General features: G+C 44.3%; 2 protein-coding genes across 9 annotated transcripts; one reads left to right on the top strand and one right to left on the bottom strand.

The window, feature by feature from the left end:
* Nucleotides 1-2587: 2587 nt before the first annotated feature.
* Nucleotides 2588-12469, bottom strand: sybu (syntabulin (syntaxin-interacting)). Of its 7 annotated transcripts, none has more exons than XM_040165031.2 (8): nucleotides 12176-12469; nucleotides 8448-8494; nucleotides 8069-8255; nucleotides 7536-7736; nucleotides 6394-6493; nucleotides 6166-6309; nucleotides 4746-4901; nucleotides 2588-4440 (listed from the first exon to the last, which is right to left on the bottom strand). In XM_040165031.2, exons 2-8 carry the CDS (start codon nucleotides 8469-8471, stop codon nucleotides 3249-3251), a joined length of 2004 nt encoding a protein of 667 aa, XP_040020965.2. In that variant the 5' UTR covers nucleotides 8472-8494; nucleotides 12176-12469; the 3' UTR covers nucleotides 2588-3248. The 7 variants fall into 7 exon arrangements, with proteins under 7 accessions (XP_040020965.2, XP_040020966.2, XP_077951539.1 ...); XM_040165032.2 differs by having other exon boundaries at nucleotides 7536-7682; nucleotides 12176-12390; XM_078095413.1 differs by having other exon boundaries at nucleotides 4746-4898; nucleotides 12176-12327.
* Nucleotides 12470-14531: 2062 nt separating this feature from the next.
* gdf6a (growth differentiation factor 6a) lies at nucleotides 14532-21518 on the top strand. Of its 2 annotated transcripts, none has more exons than XM_078094186.1 (2): nucleotides 14532-15046; nucleotides 19097-21518. In XM_078094186.1, exons 1-2 carry the CDS (start codon nucleotides 14686-14688, stop codon nucleotides 20095-20097), a joined length of 1362 nt encoding a protein of 453 aa, XP_077950312.1. In that variant the 5' UTR covers nucleotides 14532-14685; the 3' UTR covers nucleotides 20098-21518. The 2 variants fall into 2 exon arrangements, with proteins under 2 accessions (XP_077950312.1, XP_077950313.1); XM_078094187.1 differs by having other exon boundaries at nucleotides 14540-15046; nucleotides 19160-21518.
* The last annotated feature ends 2052 nt before the right edge of the window (nucleotides 21519-23570 follow it).

The following is a 23570-nucleotide window of genomic DNA, read 5'->3' as shown; positions in this document are numbered from 1 at the left end:
GATTGCGTTATCAGCTTTATTTTGAAGCAGGTGTATTTTTTAAGTTAAGTTTTTAAGTTTGTCAAACTTTATTTCATTCTTCATCGAGAAAAGCTGTGGGTTGTTCTGCTTGGACATTTTCCCAAAAATGAGTCAGAGAATCACTCGTTTCTCGCCCATTTTATTTCTCATTCATGTGTAAGACTTCTTGTTAAAATAACTGTCATGATTAAGAAAAAACAAGGTACATACATTAAATTAATCCAGAAGGATTTGGCAGATTGTACACTTGCTGTATTGGTCCTACAAAGGTTTTTAATAAATTGATTTGATTCATACCTCTTAGAGGTGAAACCTGGTTGGTCTTGAGTCTGCTGCCATGTGCAATTTGGGAAACACAAGATGAAGTATTCTAGAAAACGGACATATTAAATTATTGAACTTTGCTTTTGGTACATCATAAGGATGTGTATCTTTTTATTAGCTGTACTAAATGTGGCTCCACTGATATCAGTCTGTCACTGGAATATTTTGGTGGTGTGCCGTGAAAATTTGGTACACAAAAATGAGCATGAGGATAGATGGGATGTTGTTTAAAGGTATGTTTGTCTCTTTATTATGCAAACAAAAAAACATTGAGACTAAATTTCTTGCATTACGGCAAACATCAAGTTTGTAAGTAAAAATATATTTAAAAAATATAACATGTTTTGCTTAAGAAACTACCATTTTTGGCTGCAAAACAAAAACTTTGGCTTTCAAAAACTTGCGATTTGAGTTCGGACGGGACGGGCGGTGTTTTCCTTCAACCTCTCGTAAGGGGAAACACTTCTCGCGAGATCTCCCAGTAGAACTCCTGAGAAGTGGATGACACTCAGGATTCGGGTCGCGCTTCGCCCGTCAACGCAGGAGCAGCAGAAGCAAACACTAAGCATCACATCTCCCCGCAGTCACTTCTGTCCATAACATTACACAAACATATCGCAACACCAACATATATATTTAGCATTTTACAGTTTTAGATGTCACGCACATATAAAATAAGAAAAACAAAGGACACCTGCACATATTTAGGTGCGTCTCTTATAATACCGTGGTTAAACCGAGGTAAAACTACAGAGCATCTCTTTTCTATGTACTCCATAATATGTCTGATTATATTATCAAAAGGGTGGTGGTCTTATAAGGTTAAAACATAGGCACTTGTTTTAACGGATTTATGTGTCCCCTTTTCCTATCATAAACCCTTAATAGTTCTTCGTCCTTAAAAGGTCACACTACAACAAACAATGTTGCATATCATGCTATCCTCTCAACACTTAAAATAGTTTTTGTCCGTGTGCGGGTGAGTGTGTGTCAAGGAAATGATGACTACTTGCGTCCATGTATCTTTCTATTTACCTGTCCATCTATCGACAAAGAGCGCCACCAGTCCAATGGCACGTCATTGTGGCTGAAAACGGTACTGCACCCGATTGACGTTGTACGCGCGTGCGTCATTGGTGAGAATTGCATTCGAGACGACGTGACATTTGAAAAAATAACAGAACAATCTATTGGCCCGTATTTCCTGTTGACAAAGAAAAGCACACAAGCAGTAGAATGAGTAGACGCAATGGGATTTAGTCTGAGGGATCACCAATCAACTTATACAATTGACTTTTCTTATGTCTTATACGATTTACGTTTTAATACATGTGTATTTACACAGCGGTTGTGTGATAAGCAAAACTAACAAAATGTATTCTCAGTTAATATATTTTTACTTAAACTTTTGTTTTCAATGCAAGAAATTTGCTCTCCAAACATCTCCTGTCTTCCATCACTCTCATCAGTTAGGAGAAACTGCCTGACCAAATCCTCTGAGAATAACCCACTTTCAAAAACGTTTAATGCACATCCTTAGTTTTGAAAAAGAGATGAGCTAAATGGCTAACTAATTGTCACCCGGTTGGATTTAACCATTGCTTCCCACTCTTTTTAATCCAGCATGCAGTCTACGTTGTTTGGCGATTACAGAATCTAATCACTTACTAGTCGGATGCTTTATGAATCGAGAGGTCCTGCTTATGCAATTTAAGACACATCACCATATGGCAGAGGGGACATGGAGTAATCCTGGCAAAGACGTCAAGTTCTTTTGGACTTAATCAGCTTTATTTTTTCCCCATTTCCAGGGAAAAATGGGTAAAAATGTTATGCAATTACAGACGGTTCTTCTAGGCAAACATGTGCCCTGACCCAGTTTTTACTGCTATAAAACAGGCACAGATGACATTTTTACGGCTTCTGAGAGATCCCAGTTAAGTGGATCTAATGCACTTCATTGTCAACTGCACAACCCAAGGGAAGTCTGCAGAGGCCGGGAAAGCTTTTACATCAGCCGAGCAGTCATGAGAACACTGCTTGGTTGCACTCAGTTACAGAGGCAGTAATTTCCCCTTTATTATTTCATGTGAACATCTTGTGCAAATGGGGAAAAAACAACAACATTTCCTCTGCTCATCTTTGCTTGCATTTTTACACAAGCCAAAGTTTCATCAATTGTTCCCATTTAGTCACCCCCCCGCCCCCCTTATTAGGTACACCACAAAAAGATTTCACAATGTTTTGCCAGGATTTTATCATGCTTTAATAATAAATATACAAGTACATTTGATGTAAATTACCAGTATTGCACATAGTTCAGGCACATAACAAGTGTCAATTGCTCTTAAGCATTGCTTTATTTCTAACAATGCACAGGCTGCGCCAAATAAAGCTCTACTCCAAGCAGGGAAAATAAAATACACTTCACGAAACGCAGTGAACTCACATTAAAGCTTTGGCTGAAGGTTTCTTTTTGAACGAAGAAAAAAAAAAAAAAAGAAAAAAAAAAACTCCACACTGGACATATCAAACCTATCAAATAGAAACATTCAATCTTTCACCCCCCCCCCAAAACTATAATTTTTAGAAAATTAATTTTTATAAACACTGGTAAGGGACACCACACGACAATAACACAAAACCATCTACCCAGATGATCAGTTTCTACAGGTCAATTATAAATACATAAATAACCCCGTTTATAAATAAAGCCTTTCTTGTCACCATTTTGCTTCAATCCATGGTAACAGCACAGTGCAAAGTGCGTGCAGAGACAAACTTAAGTGTGTTTAACAAAAAGAAAAAAAACACCCGCAAGAGATCTTGCAAAATACTCCTGAAACAGATGCTTAAGTGCTTTTAAGTTAGAGGTCAGGCGCGTGCATGCGGGGTGAAGGCCTTCACGCATCCGGCCTGCGAGTGACGTGACGGAGAGAGTGCAATCCCACGATGCAACAGCCCCTGATGAGAGCTGAGATGTTGTACACTGGAGCACTCCCGTCCACGCCGTGCCGCGAGTACAGCCAAGCCACCGTGGGCAGCACAGGGGCTGCCACGGCAACCAGGTCCACCAGGAAGCTGTTGCTCCAGTAACGCTTGCCGTCCACATCCAGCCGCGGAGACACACCGGGTTCCTCCTCGCCGACGCTGAAATCCAGCTCTTCCATGAACCGTCGGCTCACTGCAGGTTCCGAGCAGCCCAGGCCGGAATCGGCAGAGTCGTCGGGGCTCTGCGGGGGATCAGGAGCGAGAATGCTGGGTCGGTGGGGTTTCGAGTCGGGGATGGCGGCATTGGCGGAGGGAGAGTCTGGCGGGATCGGGAGACCGCTGCAGGCTGACAGAGCCGCTTCCCCCCCTGTTGCTCCATGGAACTTGAGCAGCTGGAAGAGCACGGCCTGCAAGTCTGGCCCCACGGGCAACATGTCTGTCTGCATTCCTTTGTCCTCAGTGTCCTGCTGGGAGGGTGCGCTCATGGATATGGTGATGGAAGCCATGTTGTTTGGTAGAGCCGGTGGGGGCGCGATGGATTCCTCAATCAACCGCCCCTCTTCTGACAGCGCCGACTCCCCAGGCACAGACTCCGCTGTCCCCGCAATCAGCTTGCCGCTGCAGTCCTGACTAAAATCCACAGCAGTGGACATGAAGACCTGCTCCAAAATGTCCGCTCTGTTGGCCATCTCGTCGTTTGCCAGCAGCCCGCTGTCCGCCATCGCCTCCGCCCCCTGGGTTCCCAGCTCCAGTCCACCCTCCTCATCCCCGACCATCTTCTTCCCACAGGGGCCGGGGCCGTCGCAGATGCAGTCCAAGGTGTTGTCGTCTTGGAGGCTAGTGCCGCTCTGGGCCAGCTCCATGCTTTGCAGCAGGGACTCCAACTTCCTGTTTTGGATGTTGATGTCGATGAAATACTTCTGTATTCCTTTATCCTTCTCCATCAGGCTGCTCTTCATCGTTTCCACCACCTGGCGCAGCTGCTTGATCTCTTTGCGAGCCTCTTTGAGAGACAACTGAGCCTCCACCCGGTGACACTCTTCTTCGATCCAGTCTTCCCTCATTCTGCCAAGCTGAGACTTTAGCTCCCCGACCTCAGTTTCTCTAATGAGGGAAGATAACGTCCACAGAAAATTAACAAATATTTTGATGTTTAAAAAAAAAGAAAAAAAGAAAAAAAGTGCCGGGAGTTGGAGATTTGATTCAGCTGGAAGTTAGTGAAGTTATTGACCGTTTCATCTAACTGAGGGAAAGCAATTCAGTTTACAAAATAATGTTTTACGTACAAAGAATGTTTCATACAATGTATCAGGAAAAAGTATCGTATGGTGTACTAGTAACTTGCTGTATGTAGACAGGAAAGAAAATTAATAATAAATAATCTTCTGTGCTGCTAAATCTGAACTGACCTGTCCCGGACTGTGTTCTCAGACTCCAACAGTTTGGTCTTCAGGTGTCTGATGGCCACTTCCTTCTGCTGTAGCGGGGTGAGATACTGCTCGGGGTTCGGCGGTCTGATGCCATGGTTATCCCCGCAGGAGTGGAAACGGCCCGGGTTCACTCTTCTGTTGGTGAAAAAGACCATTTGGCTGATTAAAGGCAACGTTTACGTCTTTTGAAACAAATGTCTTCCCCAGTCAGTTCTCCAACCGGACATTTTGACGTCTCTGCAGAAAAAGACCCCCAATTTGGCTCGAAGTAAAATCGCTCACTGCAGACAGTTAAGTTGTCTGTCCGAAAGAGTGCTATCTGGGCAGATACTCCCTGAAGCCTGGAATTAGTGTCTGACACAGGATTACTTGCATGTAGGAGAAGGGGGGCGGGGGGGGAATACAGGTTTATCCAAATGTACAAGCACAGTTGCCAAGGAAAGACTTCACCTTACTTAAAAAAATAAAAATAAATAAAAAGAACCCCAAATCAGATGCTATCATTAGCATTTAAATTGGCCATGGCATTCCTTGATCTGTGTTTAATCTTATCAGAAATTACAAGTTGCGTCTTTCTTTTCGATAGAGGATGTGTGGGTGGATTTGCACAATATGCAAAGCAGCATGTAAGCCCCTCTTTGAGCAGCACGATATCCTAGCAACCTGGGATACTCGAGTCCCTGCATCCCTGCCAGGAATAGAAACAGACCAGGAGACTGTAGCATGCCAGAAGAAAAGAGGTCACATGACAGCTGCGAGCATCCAAGTGGAGGGCTAGCATGCCGTTATTGGAGCTGTAATCAGAAGAGGGCAGATTTCACCGCTGCTTAAAAACTCAGCTGTGAGTTGAAGGTTTTGTCGTTTATGCTGCTGAGGGAAGAAGTTTAGGTTGAACCGCATGCAGGGTGGCGCTGCTGCCAAACCAAAGTAGAAAACCTTCAAATACAAGGCCTAGAGCACCATGTCAGAAATCCATGTGGGTTTTTAGTTGCAGGCTATTCTACCATTTTTTTAATATTTATGACTGTGTTCTCCCCGCCAACTGTTACGAAACCAATGCAGTCTGTAAGGTCAATGCCTGGGTAACATTCAGACATTTTCTCTATTAAATCTAAATTAATCCCAACTACAGCCAGATCATGAGCGATATAATCCTATACAGCTGGAAGAGGAAATGATAACGATCCAAGCTTAAACCAGCCACCCACGTATTCACCACAGCCCAAATCTCTCAGGTCTCCAAAATCTTTGTTTCTCCATCATCTAGTCGATGTTGCATTTGAAATGGATGCAACAAAAAATTGGAGAAATGTGGGAAGGTTATACATGACCAGGAGTCCACTCTAAAAGCCAGGATACCGACTCAGAGCATTAATAAGGTGATATGGGCTTGGTATACCTGGAGGTGGGGCTGGAGTTGCAGCTGCTGCTGTTGGTGGTGGAGGAGGCAGCTCTGGGAGGAGTCCTGTAGGGAGCGTAGAGCTCTGCACCGCGGTTAGCCGCCGGGCTGCCAGGGGGTCTGAACACAGGGAGTGGTCTGCGACTGGATAAAAGAAAGCATTTGAGATGATGTTTAAAGTTATAAAGTGTGCCTTATTCTAGCAGACCATATGGAGGAAGCTCAAACCTGCGCGAAGGAGCTTTCCTCCCAGCTGAGACAGAGGCCAGGCTCTCCTTGGTCTTCAGGCTGCCTGTGCTGCCTGAGGAGCTGAAGTCGGCCTCACTACCTAAAAAAAAAAAGAGAACCACCAGTGTTTTAGTACAAAGAGACCATTTAGAAAATGGGATGTAGAGTCTTTAAATGAAAAGTGGAATTCATGAGAAATTAAAACAGATCAACACATTTTTCCAGCTACATCACCTGGTCTGGTGTGACTCAGGTATCTAAACATGCATGAAGCAAAGAAGGGGCCTGCTTGGAGGTGTGGCAGTGGCCTAACATGAACACTAATGCGATTTTTCTTAATCATCATTTACTCTTTTTTTTAATTTCCATCCAGCTCTGTTACAGTCAAGTCTCGATTAAAGCGGGACTCGTTTCATTGCCTCTGAACTGCAATTCAACCATTTCACTCTCATGAAGGAAGCAACTAGATAGCACAGCCTGACACACACACACACACACACACACAACCTCAGCAGCTTTTGGATGGCCTGAACCGCTAATATATAACCTTACAAGAGGAGGACATACGGTTAAACCAGCTCACATTAAATACAAACACCATTTACGCTGCAAAATCAGCCATTAACAGTCAGTGTGTGAGGGCATGAGGCCACGGCACAATACAGAAGCCTATTTCCAGCTATTCTGAATGATGTGCAGAAATGATTTAAGAAGAAATTCAAAGCTGTACCTGAGCAGCATCTTTTACCTTCAAACAAAACCATAATACTGTGTCCGGGAATTACTGTGACAAAGGAAATATTTCAAAAACCACGTGTTGCACCACCACTTGTGAGTCGTCTACTGGTCTGTGCGCGTTGAACCAGTGAACTAACCACCTGCTAATCAGCCTAATTGGCTAAGCTCCCAAACTGTCCCTTCAACCAATCAGCTGTCCTCCTCATTTTGACTCGTGTTCAAGCAGTTTCCTGGTTCCCGCCTCGAATTAACAGGGGGAAGATTTTGAGATAAAAACCGCACTGTTTGTGTTTCCCTTCACTATTCCCTGCAGCATCTCCATAGTGTCAGACCATGGTGGTGCTGGCCCAATGACAGGTTCAAATCCTGATACTCGTTCTGCTTTTTTGTGTGTTCTCCTTTACCTCTGGCCTTCATGGCCGACCTCAGCTCCCTCTTGTGCTTCGGGGCGCTGCGTGTTTCGCCGCTGCGCTCGTCCACCACGCGCACCCTCTTCACCTTGGTCTTGCGCTCCGGCAGTGCGGGCGAGCCGTGGGCACTCTGCTCTGAGCCTGACGGGGTTTTGGAGGGGGACACAGACTGACTAGTGGGGCAGCCGGTGTCATCTATTGTAGACAGGCAACACAGACAGTAATAGCCAAGAACGGCAGTGCGGCGGGGCAGGCAGCCAATACAGGCAGTCAGGGTGCTATCTGACTGATTACAGCTGTTCAATTTAAGAAAGTTGTTGAGTACTTGGTGGGTGGTGGGTTTTAACAGTGATCACACACCGACGCACACACATGCACATTTGCAAAGATTTGTGAAAGAGGTGAACATAAAAGTAGTCGTATAATCGAGCATGCATGGAAAGTTAATTTACTCAGGAAAGACATTTTAGGTAACACGATCCTATCAAACCAATTTGGTGTCCTCAGACCGGAGCCAAACTTCTTACCAGAGCAAAAGCTGTTGGTGCTGATGGTCCTTTTGGAATGGTCTGAGCTGATGTCACACTCCTTCCCTTCCTCCTCTGAGAACGGTGAGTCAGACAGAGGCGAACCTTTGTCCTTTGGTCTGAAGGGATGGAGAACCAAACGCGGGATGCGGCTGCGCGGGCTTCCTTTCTCCGGCGACTTCTTTTCCTGCTCGAAGCAACATCAGCATGAAGCCACCCACCTTCACTCGGTGCACCTTCTTTTTTTAGGATGGCATATTTTTAAAAGACTGGATTTTGTTCAAATAGTTGGGCCGGCCATTTTTTTTATTGCATTGCTTTTAAAAAATAGCATTCAACATACAGAAACCAGTGACTAGGGGTAATTGATGAGACTTACCTCATATTCTTGGAACGGTCCCATTGTGCTTCACTCAGTCTTTTCCTCTGTGAAATGAAAAACGAGGGAGAGTATCAGCAAAGGTGCTTTTTCTGTGCGTATGCGTCAGCGTTTTGACGTGGCGCTCAAACCCTTTGCAGACAAGAGCCCTCTGTCTGAACTCTCTCCACCAGATCACACACACACACACACACACACACACACACACACCTTGCCTGGTACAGATGGCACAAGAAGCCCGGAACCAGCTATAAAAGACGCAGGAGAAATTATACACGTTGACCCTCAAAACAAACAGCCATGCACCTTTTTGAATCAGAACGATACTCTCAAACAGGCGACTGAAGATAGATGCATCTAACAAATGTTAACAGATATGAGATAACATGTCAGTAGCAATGCTAGTGGTGCAATGAGCTAAATGCTAATGACGGCATGCTCTCATTGATGATAATGCTAGAATTTTAACCTTTAGCAGTTAATATTTAGTTTGGCTTGTTATAATGCTAATAATAGTCAATCAGCTGAGGCTGGTTGAAAGTCATCACCTTTGCACATAGTTGGTTAGTTGTTGACATGTGTCAACAAAAAAACCCACAAATGCAATCGATCCATATGTATATTTTGAGGTATATTCCTGAATACGGTGATTTCGTTGACGTTCTAGAGTGATAAAAGCTAATAGCTCAAGTTACTGAGATGTTCTGTCTGGACCAAAGATTTGGGTCAATGGATTTCCATATACCTATGATGCCATGAGTGTGGCTAAAAACAGTGCAAGAGACTAATGCACATGTTCTAGATTTGCTTTTTGTCAAAGTCATCTTGGATTCACATGATTAAATGCAGGACAGTATTAGATGAAAGGTGTTAGATGTCAGCGCACCGCACTAACTCTCCCTCTGAGCCCAAACTGTGGGGCTGCAAGTGCTTCTATCATTGAGATATATAAGGAAATAAAGCAATATAAAAGGATACTCTCTTACAAAGAAGAAAGGTCACAGAATGAGACAAGAGTAGTTTGGAATTCTAGTCCAAACTTTTTGTAAATGCACATTTAAACAAGGAATAACTATATTTTATTAATGCTTTGAAGCTAAATAATGCAGAATTGCCCTCACGCTTGAATAAACTTCATACAATCAGTTCACGTCCTTTCGTCTTTTGATTTTCTCTCAGCGTCACTGCCTAAAGGGGTCAGTTGCGTAAGAGCATACATATGGGGGGGTTTTCATAGGGAATGATGTAATTGACCCCAAGGCCCGTGTGCTGCAGCCGCATGGGTGAACCCGAGCACTTGCTTCATCCAGATGGTTTACTTTTTAAACATTTTTCCTTGATTATCTGGAACAATGTTCTAACATAATGATACACCTGACCCAATATAAGCAGGAGACTTGTGCTAAATCCTCAAAAAGAGGATTGCAAAAATAGATCAGAGACTCCTGGGAGTCAAACTCAAACCTGTTTTTTTTTCATCAGCCTTGAAAATAGATTTGCGTGCTGTGTGGCCAAGAACACCTTGCCCGCAGTTTCATTTTTATTTTCAGGCATCGACAGCATCATCACACTGTGGCATTGCACGGCTGCCTGAAGCACTGGCACAGCAGCATCAGATTATAGGCACCAAGCAGGGCAGAGCAACCACAGCCGTGCCCTAGCAACAGCCTTAGCAACCGAGGGCGAAGAGCTCCAAAAAACAAATCCAGCTACATGGGATTTATTTTGTGCAAATCTGCGAACAGTGAAGCCTTCTTCTACGCATCCGGAGACGCTGTCCTTCACTAAGAAAAATAATAGAATGTAGCGGAGTGATGTGGGGGTGTTTGCCATTCAGCTGCACAGTGTTTTTCAGCGTGAACATTGTGTCCTTGAGCCAGCGTTTGCAGCCTAAAGAAAAGAAACAAACAGTGCAGACAACAGGTTCTAAAAAGGACACGATGCTGGTTGTCAAAATAATTCTTCCAAAGAGTTATTCAGGATTATGTGCGCTGGTAGAAAGCTAATGAACGATCACGGGCTGACATAATTAAATAAACATGTTAAACATGAGGGGAGAGTGACATTTTTCTATTTTAGGAAGTGATTTTTATAAATCCATGCATGCACACTTTGCAGGAAATGCATGAGGCTTCATTGGAACATGAAGAATCATACGTCAGAAATCAGACTGTCCACGGGCGGCAGCTTGTAACATCACACCCTGTCAGGTATTTGGATACAGACGCCTGCCCATGCACTGTAATTAATAATTGGTTTTTATCTGAGCTTTGGGGGCATTTTTTTGCCAATTTTTCTTGTCCACAACTAGCCCATGTATAGAAGGATTATGCACCCAGATTCTCTGCATGACTCCAGACCACGTTGATTGGCTCCCCACTGGGCGACGGGCTAAGCATTATCTAACTTGCAAACACCGGATTTTCAGCTCACTTGAGCATGACATAAGTCCTCCCATCTACCTGCGATACACACTCACTCCAAAAACTCAACCACGGGTAAAAGTGGCTGGATCAGGAAGTAGATGGACGGGGGAAGGCGGATAAAGCGGGTGGGATGCTGACATCATGCGTACATGACGGGTAAACAAGTCTTTAAGCCTCCGCTGAGGCCGTTTCCCATATCCAGATGGTCTGCTCTCAAAACAGCATGGCGTGGGCGTGAATGATGAATTCCCTAAATCCATCCCAGTCTTTGAGCTTTTTAATGTTGATAACTCACTAATGTGAAAGCTGTTTATTCGTTTTTGATATCAACCCCCTCAGTCCATCTGTTAAATTGTGTAATTTCAGCGATGACGACATTCGATGCTGTGTGATCTTAACTTACCATCTATTTCCAAACAAAGGAAACCTGTTCTCTGAAAATGGACCGATTTCATTCTTTTGAGCACATTGTTTGCATCACTTGAGATTGCGTCATCATTGTGATGATCATTGATTTTCAGTGATCATCCTAGGGAGCATAAATCTTATTGAAGCCAATTCCAACACTGATTCGATTGGAGTCTTAGATGTTTATTAGTTTTTCAATCATACAAAAAAAGACGACTGTTGACAAGATGACAAACTTCTATGGCATCAATTCTCTGTTTTAGCACCCATTTACAAATACATAACGCTCTCCTAATATTTCAGATTTAACGTGAAAATTTAAAATAACGAACTAAATTGATATCAAACCAAACAAAGACACAGTCCTCTATTGAAAAGCCCCTCCCACATGTTTACATCTCTCCCTTTTCTTTTCCACAGCTCACTTCAAAGCCATTTTAAAATATAAGCCGGATCTGACTTCCCACTCTTGACATCCTCTTACAATGAAGCGTTTTCTTCCGCCCTGCCTTGAAATAACTTACTGTTGTATTCTACTATGGTGCATGCAACGATGGGGAATTTGGTTTTGTTTCATCTGACGATGACGCTGCTGGGAATGTTTGTTTCTTCCCCTCTATAGAAAAAAAAGGCATTCGAATTTGACTTGTGATTCTGAGCAATGAAGATGCCGTAAACATCCAACTTCATACGTCACGCGTCCTCATTTCACCCAAAACATGGATGCTGGTGTGTGTGGTTGATTCGACGAAAGAATCGTTCTTGAACTTCAAAACAACATTCACCCCACCTCCTCCCACCCTTCCAATAGTTTATTTTATTTTCTTCGATTTTTTCGACCAACGGTGATGATGAGTTGCTTTGAAATGATCTTGAAAAGATTGCCATGCTTGCCTGGATGTGTGACGGTGTTTTCCTTGCAGAGGAGACGCGCGTCAGTCGGTGAAGCACAAAGGGGTCGTTCCGCTGCTGGTGCTCCGGCGGTGGCAGCCTCCGATCTGCTGCTCGCTGGGGGAGAGAGCTGCGTGCACACTGAGGACTCACGCAATTGGACAGGAAGCGAGACCACTGACGGTGCACGCGCGACACGACCGTACCATCCCGAGCGCGTTACATAACGCGAGAGGCTCGACTCAACCACTCACAGCCCACGGGCTGGTACGCAGGCTGCAACGCACGCGACGTGTTTATATGGCAACCTGGCATGTGATCAACATGCAATGGAAACACTTCATAGAAAGCGAAATATCTATGTTTCCACATGACACACGTGACATGAAAATGTCCTAATTTCATATTATACCGAATGTTTGTCGTAACGGCTCTAGATTTGTGGAATGTCGTATTTCTTAAATGTTATTATTTTGACTGAGTGACGTAATGTGATGTCAGATGCAACCATGTTTCATATAGTTTGTGTTGAACGTACGCAGGGGGTCTAACTATGTATACAGTGATGCGCGTGTTTGCTCTCCGTGGTGCTGAAATCCTGGAGGCGCGCGATACTCCCGTTCAGCGCATGCGCATTAAATGCAAATTTATCGCGGTGACACGTACCCATTCTGTAAAGTAAACATTAATAATGAATGAGTTTGGGAATGCAGTGGTAGATTGTCAGTCACCATAGTCCTAAGGAAGCACGTGGTGCCATGGATCTCTGTGTACAGCATTTTGAACAGACGTGAACATAGTGTCTGCAGAGACATCCACCATTAAAAGTAAGTTAGACTGGGTTCTGCATGGATTGACATAAGACCCCCATCACTATGGCTTGTATTACTGCAACTCACAGCTGTTTTTAAGGAGTAGAGCAGGGGGTCTCAAACTCCGGCCCGCGGGCCATATCCGGCCCGCAGTTGGGGGTACCAACTTTGGCGCACCCCCCTCCCCCGTCCACCGTATACCGTTCGCCGGTTCAATTGTTCCGGAGCAGATTAAACACACGTGAACACGTGCCTTTGTAATATGGCAAGTAACTGCACGTGGTACAAGATGTATGTTTGACATGGTGAGCTCCGGTTGCTTCAAAGAGTCAGACAAAAACATCATCGATTCATCATTAGGACATTAGGAAAGTACAAATCTGATGGGTGGTGGCACGTGTTCGCTTGCTTTGATGACACTTTCAGGTAACATGGAGATAACATGTTCCAACTTGATGTTTTCTGCCATTGGCAGAACTGGTTGTTTAACAGATGTTTAACAGAAGTTAAACAACCGTCACCTTGACTTCATTGCACATTATTTTGACTTTTTGTTTGACAACCTTGTAAGTCGTTGTTATATTCTCTATATGTGTATTTAACTAGCATGTTTTCACTGCTGTGAAACAAACATTAGAGGCTCGTACACACAGGCAGATTGTCTTGGAGGACGTGAACGTAGCATTTGGACATTGGGTTGTAATAACTACTAATGTCCGCTAGAGGTCACCCGTGTAATTTAAAACATGTTTGGTGATTTCGAGTGACTCAACATTAAAAATAAATAGTTTGTGTGCGAGTGTTGTGTGGTGTGTGTGTGTGTGTGTGAGGGGGGGGTATTGTGATTACATCGAAGTGATAATAAATAAATAAAATGCAGACCTTTTCCCTTCCGTTTATTATCCTTCTCCTCTTAAAATGCTATCCGCCCCACACATAATCATTCCTTAAATTCCTCATTGCTTGTTACTCATTACTGTTAAATCCATTTAAATAATGTATATTTCTTCAAAAATAATGCCATTGCTTTATGATCACCCAAGACACGATGTGTGCATCTTTTCAGTTTATCTGCGCGTAAATCTTATCTAATCTGATTTGACGTGTCGCTATACACTTTCGTACCTGTGATAAGGACGTTAACTCTTTGTTTTGGACCCGCATCTACTTTGGTAAACTTTGGACCGCTGCAGTAGTGGAAGTATCTGCAGCTCAGAAGTATACGAATTGTTGTCTTAACCATTTCTCTAAAATATCTTTCCAAGGAAGGAGCAGTTTAATTGCATTGCTTTATCTAGTACTAGTTGTCCACATCTATTGTCATCAAAAAAAAGAAAACCTCAACTATCTGGAAAGTTTAGATGAGATTAGCAAGTGGCTGCTAAACCTCCACCTCCAACAATAACTTTCCCACATGGACTAAAGTGTCTGTGTCCGTTGGCTCTCGAGCGCGTCTGTGACATGAAATCGTTTGAGAACTCCTGCACCGACCGACCGTGTGGGCGTGTTTCCCTCAGCCCGACAGCCTCCGCTCTTCTGTGCAGTCCAGAGCGCAAAACGCACTTCTTCTGATGCGACTGGAGGGCGCAAAAGCAGCACTTCTCCAACCCTTTACGCGAAACACCCCTCCCCAACTGCGGCTGCCCCTCGAATCCAACTTTACTGAGCGGGAGTTTCTATCTTCCTGGGACTCATTCAGCCATGGACGCATCAAGACTCTTAACGCTCTATTTGGGGCTGCTCCTTTCTTTCCTTGGGAATATACCGTGTTTCCAGTCTGCTGCTATCATCTCCCCCTCTGCGCCGAGGAGAGTCCGGGGGGCCCGGATCTCTCATCGGGACGGACAAAGGTCATCCAAGATCCTAAAAGACATCCTCGCGTCTACGCACCCGGTCGTGGGCCATCACAAGGACGACCTAAAGGACGCTATTGTGCCCCATGAATACATGCTCTCCATATACAGGACATACTCGGCTGCAGAGAAGCTCGGACTAAACGCAAGCTTTTTCCGCTCCTCTAAATCTGCCAACACCATAACAAGTTTTGTGGACAGAGGAACAGGTTGGTTTCAGTCCGTTGCCGGCTCTGCCCGTTCTTGCATAATTCAGTGACGCGGGGTTTTCTCAAAAGACTGGTGTAATATTCCCCTTCGTGAAATGTGGCTTAAAATGACAGACGTGCATAGTACAGAAACAGAAGCCCGCGGCGGCGGTTTTTACGCACGATTTAAATCAAGCGAATAGTTACAAACACCCATAAGAAATATTAACACGTTTTTCAAAAGAAACGTCAGAAAGCTGCAGGATTGTATGTTGCACATTCAGTAGTTATGTGATTGTGTTGGGTTAAATTGACCGAACAGCTGACGGAACCGGTATCTTTCCCCAAGTATTAACTTATATTACACTTAAATAACCTCTGGGTTACACGACAGTAAAACACTAATGAAGGCGCTATCTAAACGAAGGCAGTAAATCACTGTCAGCAAACGGCAGCAAAAACGACTCCGCTCCCTCCACGTGAATACAGAGAAGCAGCTTTTTTCACTTCAGTGGTTGTTTCATATCCGATTTTTTTTTAAATGAATCACTACACGCAAACATTGAAAACATTTTTTTTTGACTTTTGAAATTACGAGCAGGGGCTAACCTCCCCAAACTCCTCTGAAAATCCAGTCAGTGGACATTATGCTGCCCAGTTTGGCCAACTTGTGCTGACAAAGGGAGCCGGGGGGCCAAGGCAGAGCTTGTTGGTGTGAGAAGCAGGTGTTTGGGCCAGTTTAACATGTTGTAACCAGGTGATTCGACCGGCCTGCGAGAGCAAACATCTTATGAACACAAAGGGACATAAACCGAGTTAATCTTTGTAGGAGAAATAAAATATATCTTTGTTTGCGCCCCCCCCCCCCCCTTTCCCCACTAACCCCCCTCACGCTCCGAGAATGTGCCCTGCAAAAAATATCCATCATCAACTTATTTGGTCCAGAGTCTGCTGCGTAAACCCCGTTGATAGCTACATACATGGAAGTAGTCTGCTCAGCAAATCGACTTCTTTTTCAAGACAAGGAAATGCTTGGAAATTATAACAGTTGATTTCAATATTTAATGCGTTTTGCTTTAAAAAAAAACCTCATTGAAATATAATACGTTGTGTTTTTTCACACGCTCTTTTTGAGACGGGGGAAAAGAGTTAAAGGACTAATTATGAAGATAAAAGGCTCGTCCGTGTGGCCATTTTTTTTTTTTGCAGTGTGAGCGGATGTGATAGGAAAATGCCTCACTTTCTCCCATGATTCTGATGTGATGTGTCACTGGCTCTGACCCCGAGCTGGACCCTCAGAGAGCTGCTTGCCATTGAACGGCTGATTGGAGTATTTGAACTCGGTGATCTAATTGAGTGTTCATGTCATAACATATCCAACACTGTCTATTCTTCCATAACGACCCAGCTCGGCCACGGTGGGCACATCACCAAAAAAAAGAGATGAGGAGCGAAAAATGAAAGAGCACTTCCTCCACTGTGAGGTGTTTTCTTTCTCTTTTTCTTTTTTCTCTTTTTTTTTTTTACTGTTGAACCTCCCTTTGCGAGCGCCCCTTTAATCACGGAAAATTATTTTTTTCCTTCTTGTTTTTTCAGCTTAACTGCCTTTGGTTTCTGGCGGAATTCCTCACAGCATCCCTAAAATGTTACTTTGCATTAACCTGCAGACCCCTGCTTATTTCATTCAGGGAATAAATCCATACGGGGCCGCTTTTGACGCGTAAAGTAACAGGTTCTACGTCCTTTACGCGTTGTTTATCCAAGCAGAAACGGGTTTCACAAAGTGATCTACGGCTTCTTGGGCTCTCGCCCGTATGAAGGTATATGACCTGAACCCAGGTGGGATGTTTCTCGAGGTTCAGAAAAAGGCACGATTAGAAAATAATAACCCACATTCGAAAACTCGTTTTGGCACTTGGGGGTAACTCATTAAAGGACCCGGCCTCCCCTCCACCCCCCCCCCCCCCCCCCCATCGCCCCCTCTCTCTCTCGCTCTCTCTCTCAAAACAGAGGCATAGATGACAAAATATGTTTTGCATTGGATCAAATTCAAGCAACAAGGTCAAACTAAAGTGCACAGGATGCCGTTCTAACCATGCAATAAAGCCCCCCCCCCCCCCCCCCCAATTATCCACCGTCAAGCATCTCACGCGTAATGGAAAAAATTGGCTTTTTACATAGTAATGAAATTAAGAAAACCCTCGACATTTTTTTAACTGTCAACACGAATATCTCTCAATGGTTCCAACAGTATGTGCAGTCACTCAGTCCGTCCGTGCAGGCGCGTTTTAAGGGGAATGTTGACGTTGGCAGGATGAGAGGAAATATAAGAGGGGAAGTGCTTTAATGGGGAAGTTGGGAATTCACAACTGTTAATTGTTTGGTGAACTTGCATTCGATTTGTTTGAGGTCTTATAAAAAAAAAGAAAGAATCCTAATGCAGACCATACGCGCGAAGTCACTGAAACGAGCACACGGTTCCAATCTGCTTTTATGGTTTGACTTGGCAAGATTCACGAAGGGAAACTAACAAATATACTTAAATATCCCTTTAAAGCAGATTTTACAACTTATATGACAATAGTTCTTAAATGTAGGCAATCTTTGTTTGTTTGAATTTGAGATAGAAACGGAAACAATCAATGATTTCATTTGGCAAGAATCATTCATCTCAACAAGCAATTTGATTCAGATTTTAGGATTGAAAGCTGTTTATTTTTATAAGTGGAAAATATGACATTTAAAATGAATGATATCGCAACTAAAAATTAAATAAACCAAGTGTTTGTTTTATGAGATTTATTTTGATAAATAAGTTCTGTCACGGGTTCTACATCTCAATTAAAATATCGGAAAAAAGAAGGAAATATAAACTATTTGCCAAATTGTTTCCGTTACGTGAGAACAACCTAAACAGAAGATAATCCAAAAAAATATAAATATTCTTATGGGTGATATTAGATCGAAACTAAGAACATTTTTAATGTGTCAATATTTCAATAAGCTACGGCTTAATATGCACAACAGCACACGCCAAATATAAATTATTTATCTAAAACATCTCTAAAAAGAACATTTAAAAATCTCTCTTCTTTAACGGAGAGGCGTTTTCACGCATTGTCCCACGGTGTTTGTTCTAATCTCATTAATGGGATATTTGCAGGCCTCCTGGGTCTCCGGCAGGGAATAATGCATTAATTGTGTATTGTTCGGTTGAGTACAGTATGTCGCCTTTGGCCCGTTATGTCTGGCAGCACCCAGGGGCCTCCCCACCACTCGGCCCCTGCTTCTCTCCTCGCCTCCCGACACTACCACAGAATACTCATTGCATTTTTTTTTGTTGATGTTCTAACTGCTTCTTACGAGCGTTTTAGAGCGTGCAGAAGGAACATTTTACTTCCAATGTCAAAGAGCTTGAATCAAGTAATCAATCTGTCATCGAGCGGAATGAAAGCAGAGCCGTTTTCATTAAAAGGTCCTGGCCTTGATTAAAAGTGGCGTGGCGTTACATTTCAACTAGATTTTATTGGATTATTGGTACTGCAATAGGAAAAAAAGAATTTACGCCTTGGAATAACAGGTGGATAAAACATAAAAGGATAGACCCTGTGTACAACATGAAGCCTCGTGTACTTGCGTCACAAAACATTCTCAACCTGTTCAACTGCAAAAAATGTGCATGGAATGAAATTATGAGTGTAAAGCATGTTATTGTCAATTGTTCCTTTAACATTAAGCAATATATTGTGTTATTATTATTAAGATAGTTCTGCTTGAATGGAGTTAAATGAATTAGAGAGCAGGATTTGGTTTTTTTTTTTAACAAATATTCGAATCCTAAATTAAAGCACGTCAGCTGTAGTTTGTTTCAGGAGAATTCAGGGTGAATACTTGAAGAACAAGAGGCAGAGAGAGAGAGAAACAGACAGACAGACAGACAGACAGAGAGAGAGAGAGAGATGCCTCTGTGGGAGAATGCGCCCTCCCCCCCCTCCCTCCCCCCACCCTTTCTGAACATTGTACACCCTAAGTGAATCTGACTGCAATTATTTTCTGCTTTTATCCTTGCAGACGATCTTTTGCACTCTCCTCTGCGAAGACAAAAGTATCTGTTTGATGTCTCAACCCTTTCAGACAAAGAGGAGCTGGTCGGGGCGGAATTAAGGATATTTAGGAGAGCGCCCGGGAATCTGCAGACCTCCTCGCAGACGACGGGCCTCTACGACATCCAGCTCTACCCCTGCAGCTCGGACAGATTGCTGGACTCCCGGTCCCTGGACCCGCTGGACTCCACCAAGGCCGGCTGGGAAGTGTTGGACGCCTGGGACATGTTCAAAGCGAACCAGCATCATTACCACCACCCCCATCATCATCAGCATCAGCATCAGCAGCAGCAACACTTCCAGCAGGGCAACCAGCTCTGCTTCCAGCTCCGCGTCACTCTGCGCAAGTCGGACACCGAGGTGGACCTGAGGCAGCTGGGGCTGGACCGGAGCGGCCGGTCCCAGCAGGAGAAGGCCATCCTGGTGGCCTACACGCGCTCCAAGAAGAGGGAGAACCTGTTCAATGAGATGAAGGAGAAGATAAAGTCGCGGAGGACGACGGGCGAGAAGGAGGAGGGGGCGGCAGCGAAGGCGGCAGGGGCCACAGAGGAGGACGGGGTATCGCTGAAGGGGGCCAAAGGGGAGGGTCCCCGGCGGCGGCGGAGGACCGCGCTGGGCAACCGGCACGGCAAGAGGCACGGGAAGAAGTCCAAATCTAGGTGCAGCAAAAAGGCGCTGCACGTGAATTTCAAGGAGCTGGGCTGGGACGACTGGATCATCGCGCCCTTGGATTACGAGGCGTACCACTGCGAGGGGGTGTGCGACTTCCCCCTGAGGTCGCACCTCGAGCCGACCAACCACGCCATCATACAGACGCTCATGAACTCCATGGACCCCAACAGCACCCCGCCCAGCTGCTGCGTCCCCACCAAACTCAGCCCCATCAGCATCCTGTACATAGACTCCGGCAACAACGTGGTGTACAAACAGTACGAGGACATGGTGGTGGAGCAGTGCGGGTGCAGGTAGCGGTCCGGATGCACGAGCAACACAAAACAACAACTTTAAAAAACAAAACAAAAATCAAAGATGAGCCTCGACGGGTCCCAGATTGAAGACGTGCGGCCCTCGCAGGTGTGACATTCTTGACCTCGTGACGCGCCTCTTCTTTGCGTCTTAAAGGGACGCACACGGAGGCGATGCCTGCTCTTTATTCAGACTATTACAGTCACACCAATTCACACTCTCTGCCTTAACGTGTTAGTCCTTCGGTCCCGTCCACGCAAGGAGTCATCGATCGTCAAACAGGCTTTTCTTTTTTTGTTCGCCCCGGCGAGGTGGTACGAGGAGGGGGGGGGGGGGGGGGGGGGGGGGAGGGGGGCTGGATTCCTACAAGGCGAGAGGATGCGGGCACATCGAGTCCGTCCGCGCACCTGTTCGTGCCGGGACAGTGGGCTTTGTTGCAGCTCTGCCGTGTGATCGTGCACGCCAGCCGGGCCGGACTCCTTTTGGGTATGTGCAGCCAGGCCGTAATTGCCACCGTCCAGCTGGAGTCATTACAGGCCAGAACCAGTGCCCTGTTGTCCGAATCAAGGGGGGGTGAACGTCTAATCCACCAAACATCGCGCACGCACGCACGCACACACGCACACACGCGCACACGTACTGGACTCAGGAGAGGAGAAAAGGTGGTGGCGGTAATGCCTTCAAGAGATTCCTTTTTTTTTTAAACCTGGAGACCAGTGGACAGAAAGGACACCAACCTTGTGCCAGACTGGGGCCCTCTTGTTAAAAAAAAAGAAAGAAGAAGAGGAGGAAGAAGAAGAACAACAAGAAGAAGAACAAGAAAAAGCACACATAACTGAGGCGAACTTTTGCATCTTTACGAAATGCACTTCCGCAACTGCCTGCGCCCAGGACACGCAGTCGGTCACCGAGAGAGTTTGTCTTCACTGACGACGAACATTTAAGAAAAACAAAAGACTCGCCAACGAGACGATATTTAAATGCACATTAGCTTTCAATGCACTGCTGTTCATTACTTTGTTTAAGCTGTAAATATTTGTACAGTCGAAAACTTTACAAAGTGCAACGAATGAAGAAATGAGAAAAATGCATTTCTTGTAAATATACAAAATGCACTCAAATCGGTATGATTTCTATTCTATAATTATTTTATTATTTGTGATGTACAGAGTTCCATGATAATCATATATTTCTTACATTGATAAGAATAATTTAAGGTGTATTCAATATTTTTGCAGAGGATGGAAAATACCATTATTAATGTCTACCTCATAATTGCATATAGGATCTGAGTTTTGAGGTGCATTCAGTTAGAGTGTAAAGAGCTTTTACAATGATATATAAGATCATTTATACACATATATTACTGAATAATATTCCACACCATTACTGTACAAATAAAATTCAAAACAAAGTCTGCAGCCTCTGATGATCCATGCAGTTCTTTTTTCCGCATTCATTTCATACATTGAGTGCAGAAGTGCAGAGGCCGACCAGAAAGCACAGAAATATCTTTGTTTCTTCATGATGGAAAGAGGCCAAAAAGTTGTCTTTTTATCAATTGATTTATAAATACATCATGTCGGTCAAAATAAAATAAACGTTATCATATTTCTTTTCTTCCTGGATGATTACACACGCTTGACTTACAAACACAATTTCAAAATCTGTGTTTTTAAAATGATACGGAGCAGCCTTTCAGGAAAAATGTTATTTAAGGTTATACCAATACTAATCTAAGGTTTCATCAACCCTTACACCATAATTCCCTATAGAATGTCTTAAGCGCATATGGAGCACATATACCTTTGCCTTCAGGTGAGAACGCTAATCTATGCTTCCCCTTTGTAAGTTTCTCATAATAGACAACAAATGTCATCATTCAGTGGATGACTGGGGATTGCGCCATATAAACATATGGTGACCATCCCAGTGGAAGGAAACCACTGACTGACTGTCATTGATATGGGAGCAAATGTACAAACCCCACCTATTTCCCAATGAATTACCCTGCCTGGGTCAAGTTTACTTAACACTTTAATGTTTCCCAATCTGTGGATGAAAAAAGAAAAAGATTTGAAAGAAAGGATTGCTTTCATATCGTCTATCGACCTTGGCCTGGAAACAATTAGGAAGTAGCTTTGAAATGTTATATGTTGTGCAGGCTCTTGTACAGTATCATGTCACTCCCCACATGCTTGCTAAGGGGGAAACTGAGGATGCTAAGTGCACTCTTTAGCGGCCGCCAAAAATGACTGACACAACGACCATTCCCCTGGGTCCAACCAAATTGCCCTCCAGGCTACGTGTCTGGAGCACCACTGCCGGGGTGCTGTTGCGAGCCACGTTATGCCTGCTTCTCACGAGTGCACCATGGCAGATATTCTGCACCACTTCAGAGGTTGGATCAGAAATACTGTAACATTGCGCAACGTAGGCTGCATTTTTAAGCAGCTTCGTGTATCTTGTGGGATAAACCTTTTCCTTGCTGATTTATATTTATTTGACAAGTTCCCCGGTCTGGTAGGCACTGGCCTGGAGGTGAGACCAAATGTGAAGGGAACAGTTAAATGGTGATGAAAGGGAAAGGAATGCTTTGTTTACGCGCTTCAATCCTTCACTCTCAAGTTAAATGTTCCTATAAAGTTCTTCATCACAACCGCCTTATTGTCCCTCCGCTCCGCGCCGAGGCAGAGAGAGCAAAAGCAGAGAGTTGTGTTTATTTGAAACTTGGCTCTAATATATTAGTCTAAGCAGACCGAAGTTGGCAAAGAGACGGCCCCTTTTCTTCAGAAACACAAATAGTCCTGACACCCCACATCTGTGCGTGGAGGCTCCTCTTTGGATATCAGCAAGGCAGCATGAGTGAAGATCTACTAGGTGTTGCTCCGAGAGGAAGGTCCCAGGAGCCTCTCCTAGATGTAGAACGCCTTGGCTTGTATGGCGGCACGACTGTTCCTCCCACTTAACCGCTCCGTTATCAGTGATGTCCTCATCAGCGGCGGGGAAGGCATAAATCACACTGATTTTTCAGAAGGCGAAGATCTCTAAGCATGCAGAAATTTGTTTAACCTGCATTAAGGACCATTAGAGAAGTTATCGCAAGTCTTACATCTTGCGTTTTGATTCGTTGAATGTATATTTAAATGTAGAGAAGGTAGAGAAAAAAGAAGCCTTGGCCGCTGCCAAGGCTGGCTTTCAAACTGCTACTGATACAGTCCAGCAAGATCTTATTTGTTTTTCATTGACTGTTTCTCTCCTCACAGATTCTTTTATTTTTTTGCCTCTAGAGGGGTCCCTCCTTCTCCGGTTTCTTCTAGTTCCCACCGTTATGGTTTGCAGATACTGCAGTTCCCTTCGTAATAAAGCTTGACACCTTCCTCCGGCCAAGTACACGGGCCAATCCAACGTGGTGCTTCTTTGCGTTGAACAGATGCAGTATAAAAACACACGTGCGTGTCTACAGCTCATACTGT

Source organism: Gasterosteus aculeatus, chromosome 20, assembly GCF_964276395.1.
Source record: "Gasterosteus aculeatus chromosome 20, fGasAcu3.hap1.1, whole genome shotgun sequence".
Classification (NCBI taxonomy): Eukaryota; Metazoa; Chordata; class Actinopteri; order Perciformes; family Gasterosteidae; genus Gasterosteus; species Gasterosteus aculeatus.
Note: the sequence above shows the minus strand (reverse complement) of the source record. Positions and strands in the feature narration are given on the sequence as shown.

Bases quoted from the DNA above. Each gene is read 5' to 3' on its own strand.
- gdf6a (XM_078094186.1), top strand. From the start codon at position 14,686: ATGGACGCATCAAGACTCTTAACGCTCTATTTGGGGCTGCTCCTTTCT. The intron at 15,047-19,096 runs GTTGGTTTCAGT...TTATCCTTGCAG, and splicing joins TTTTGTGGACAGAGGAACAG to ACGATCTTTTGCACTCTCCT.
- sybu (XM_040165031.2), bottom strand. From the start codon at position 8,471: ATGGGACCGTTCCAAGAATATGAG. The intron at 7,737-8,068 runs GTAAGAAGTTTG...TGTCTACAATAG, and splicing joins CACCAACAGCTTTTGCTCTG to ATGACACCGGCTGCCCCACT. The intron at 4,902-6,165 runs GTATACCAAGCC...TTTCACCAACAG, and splicing joins AACTCCAGCCCCACCTCCAG to AAGAGTGAACCCGGGCCGTT.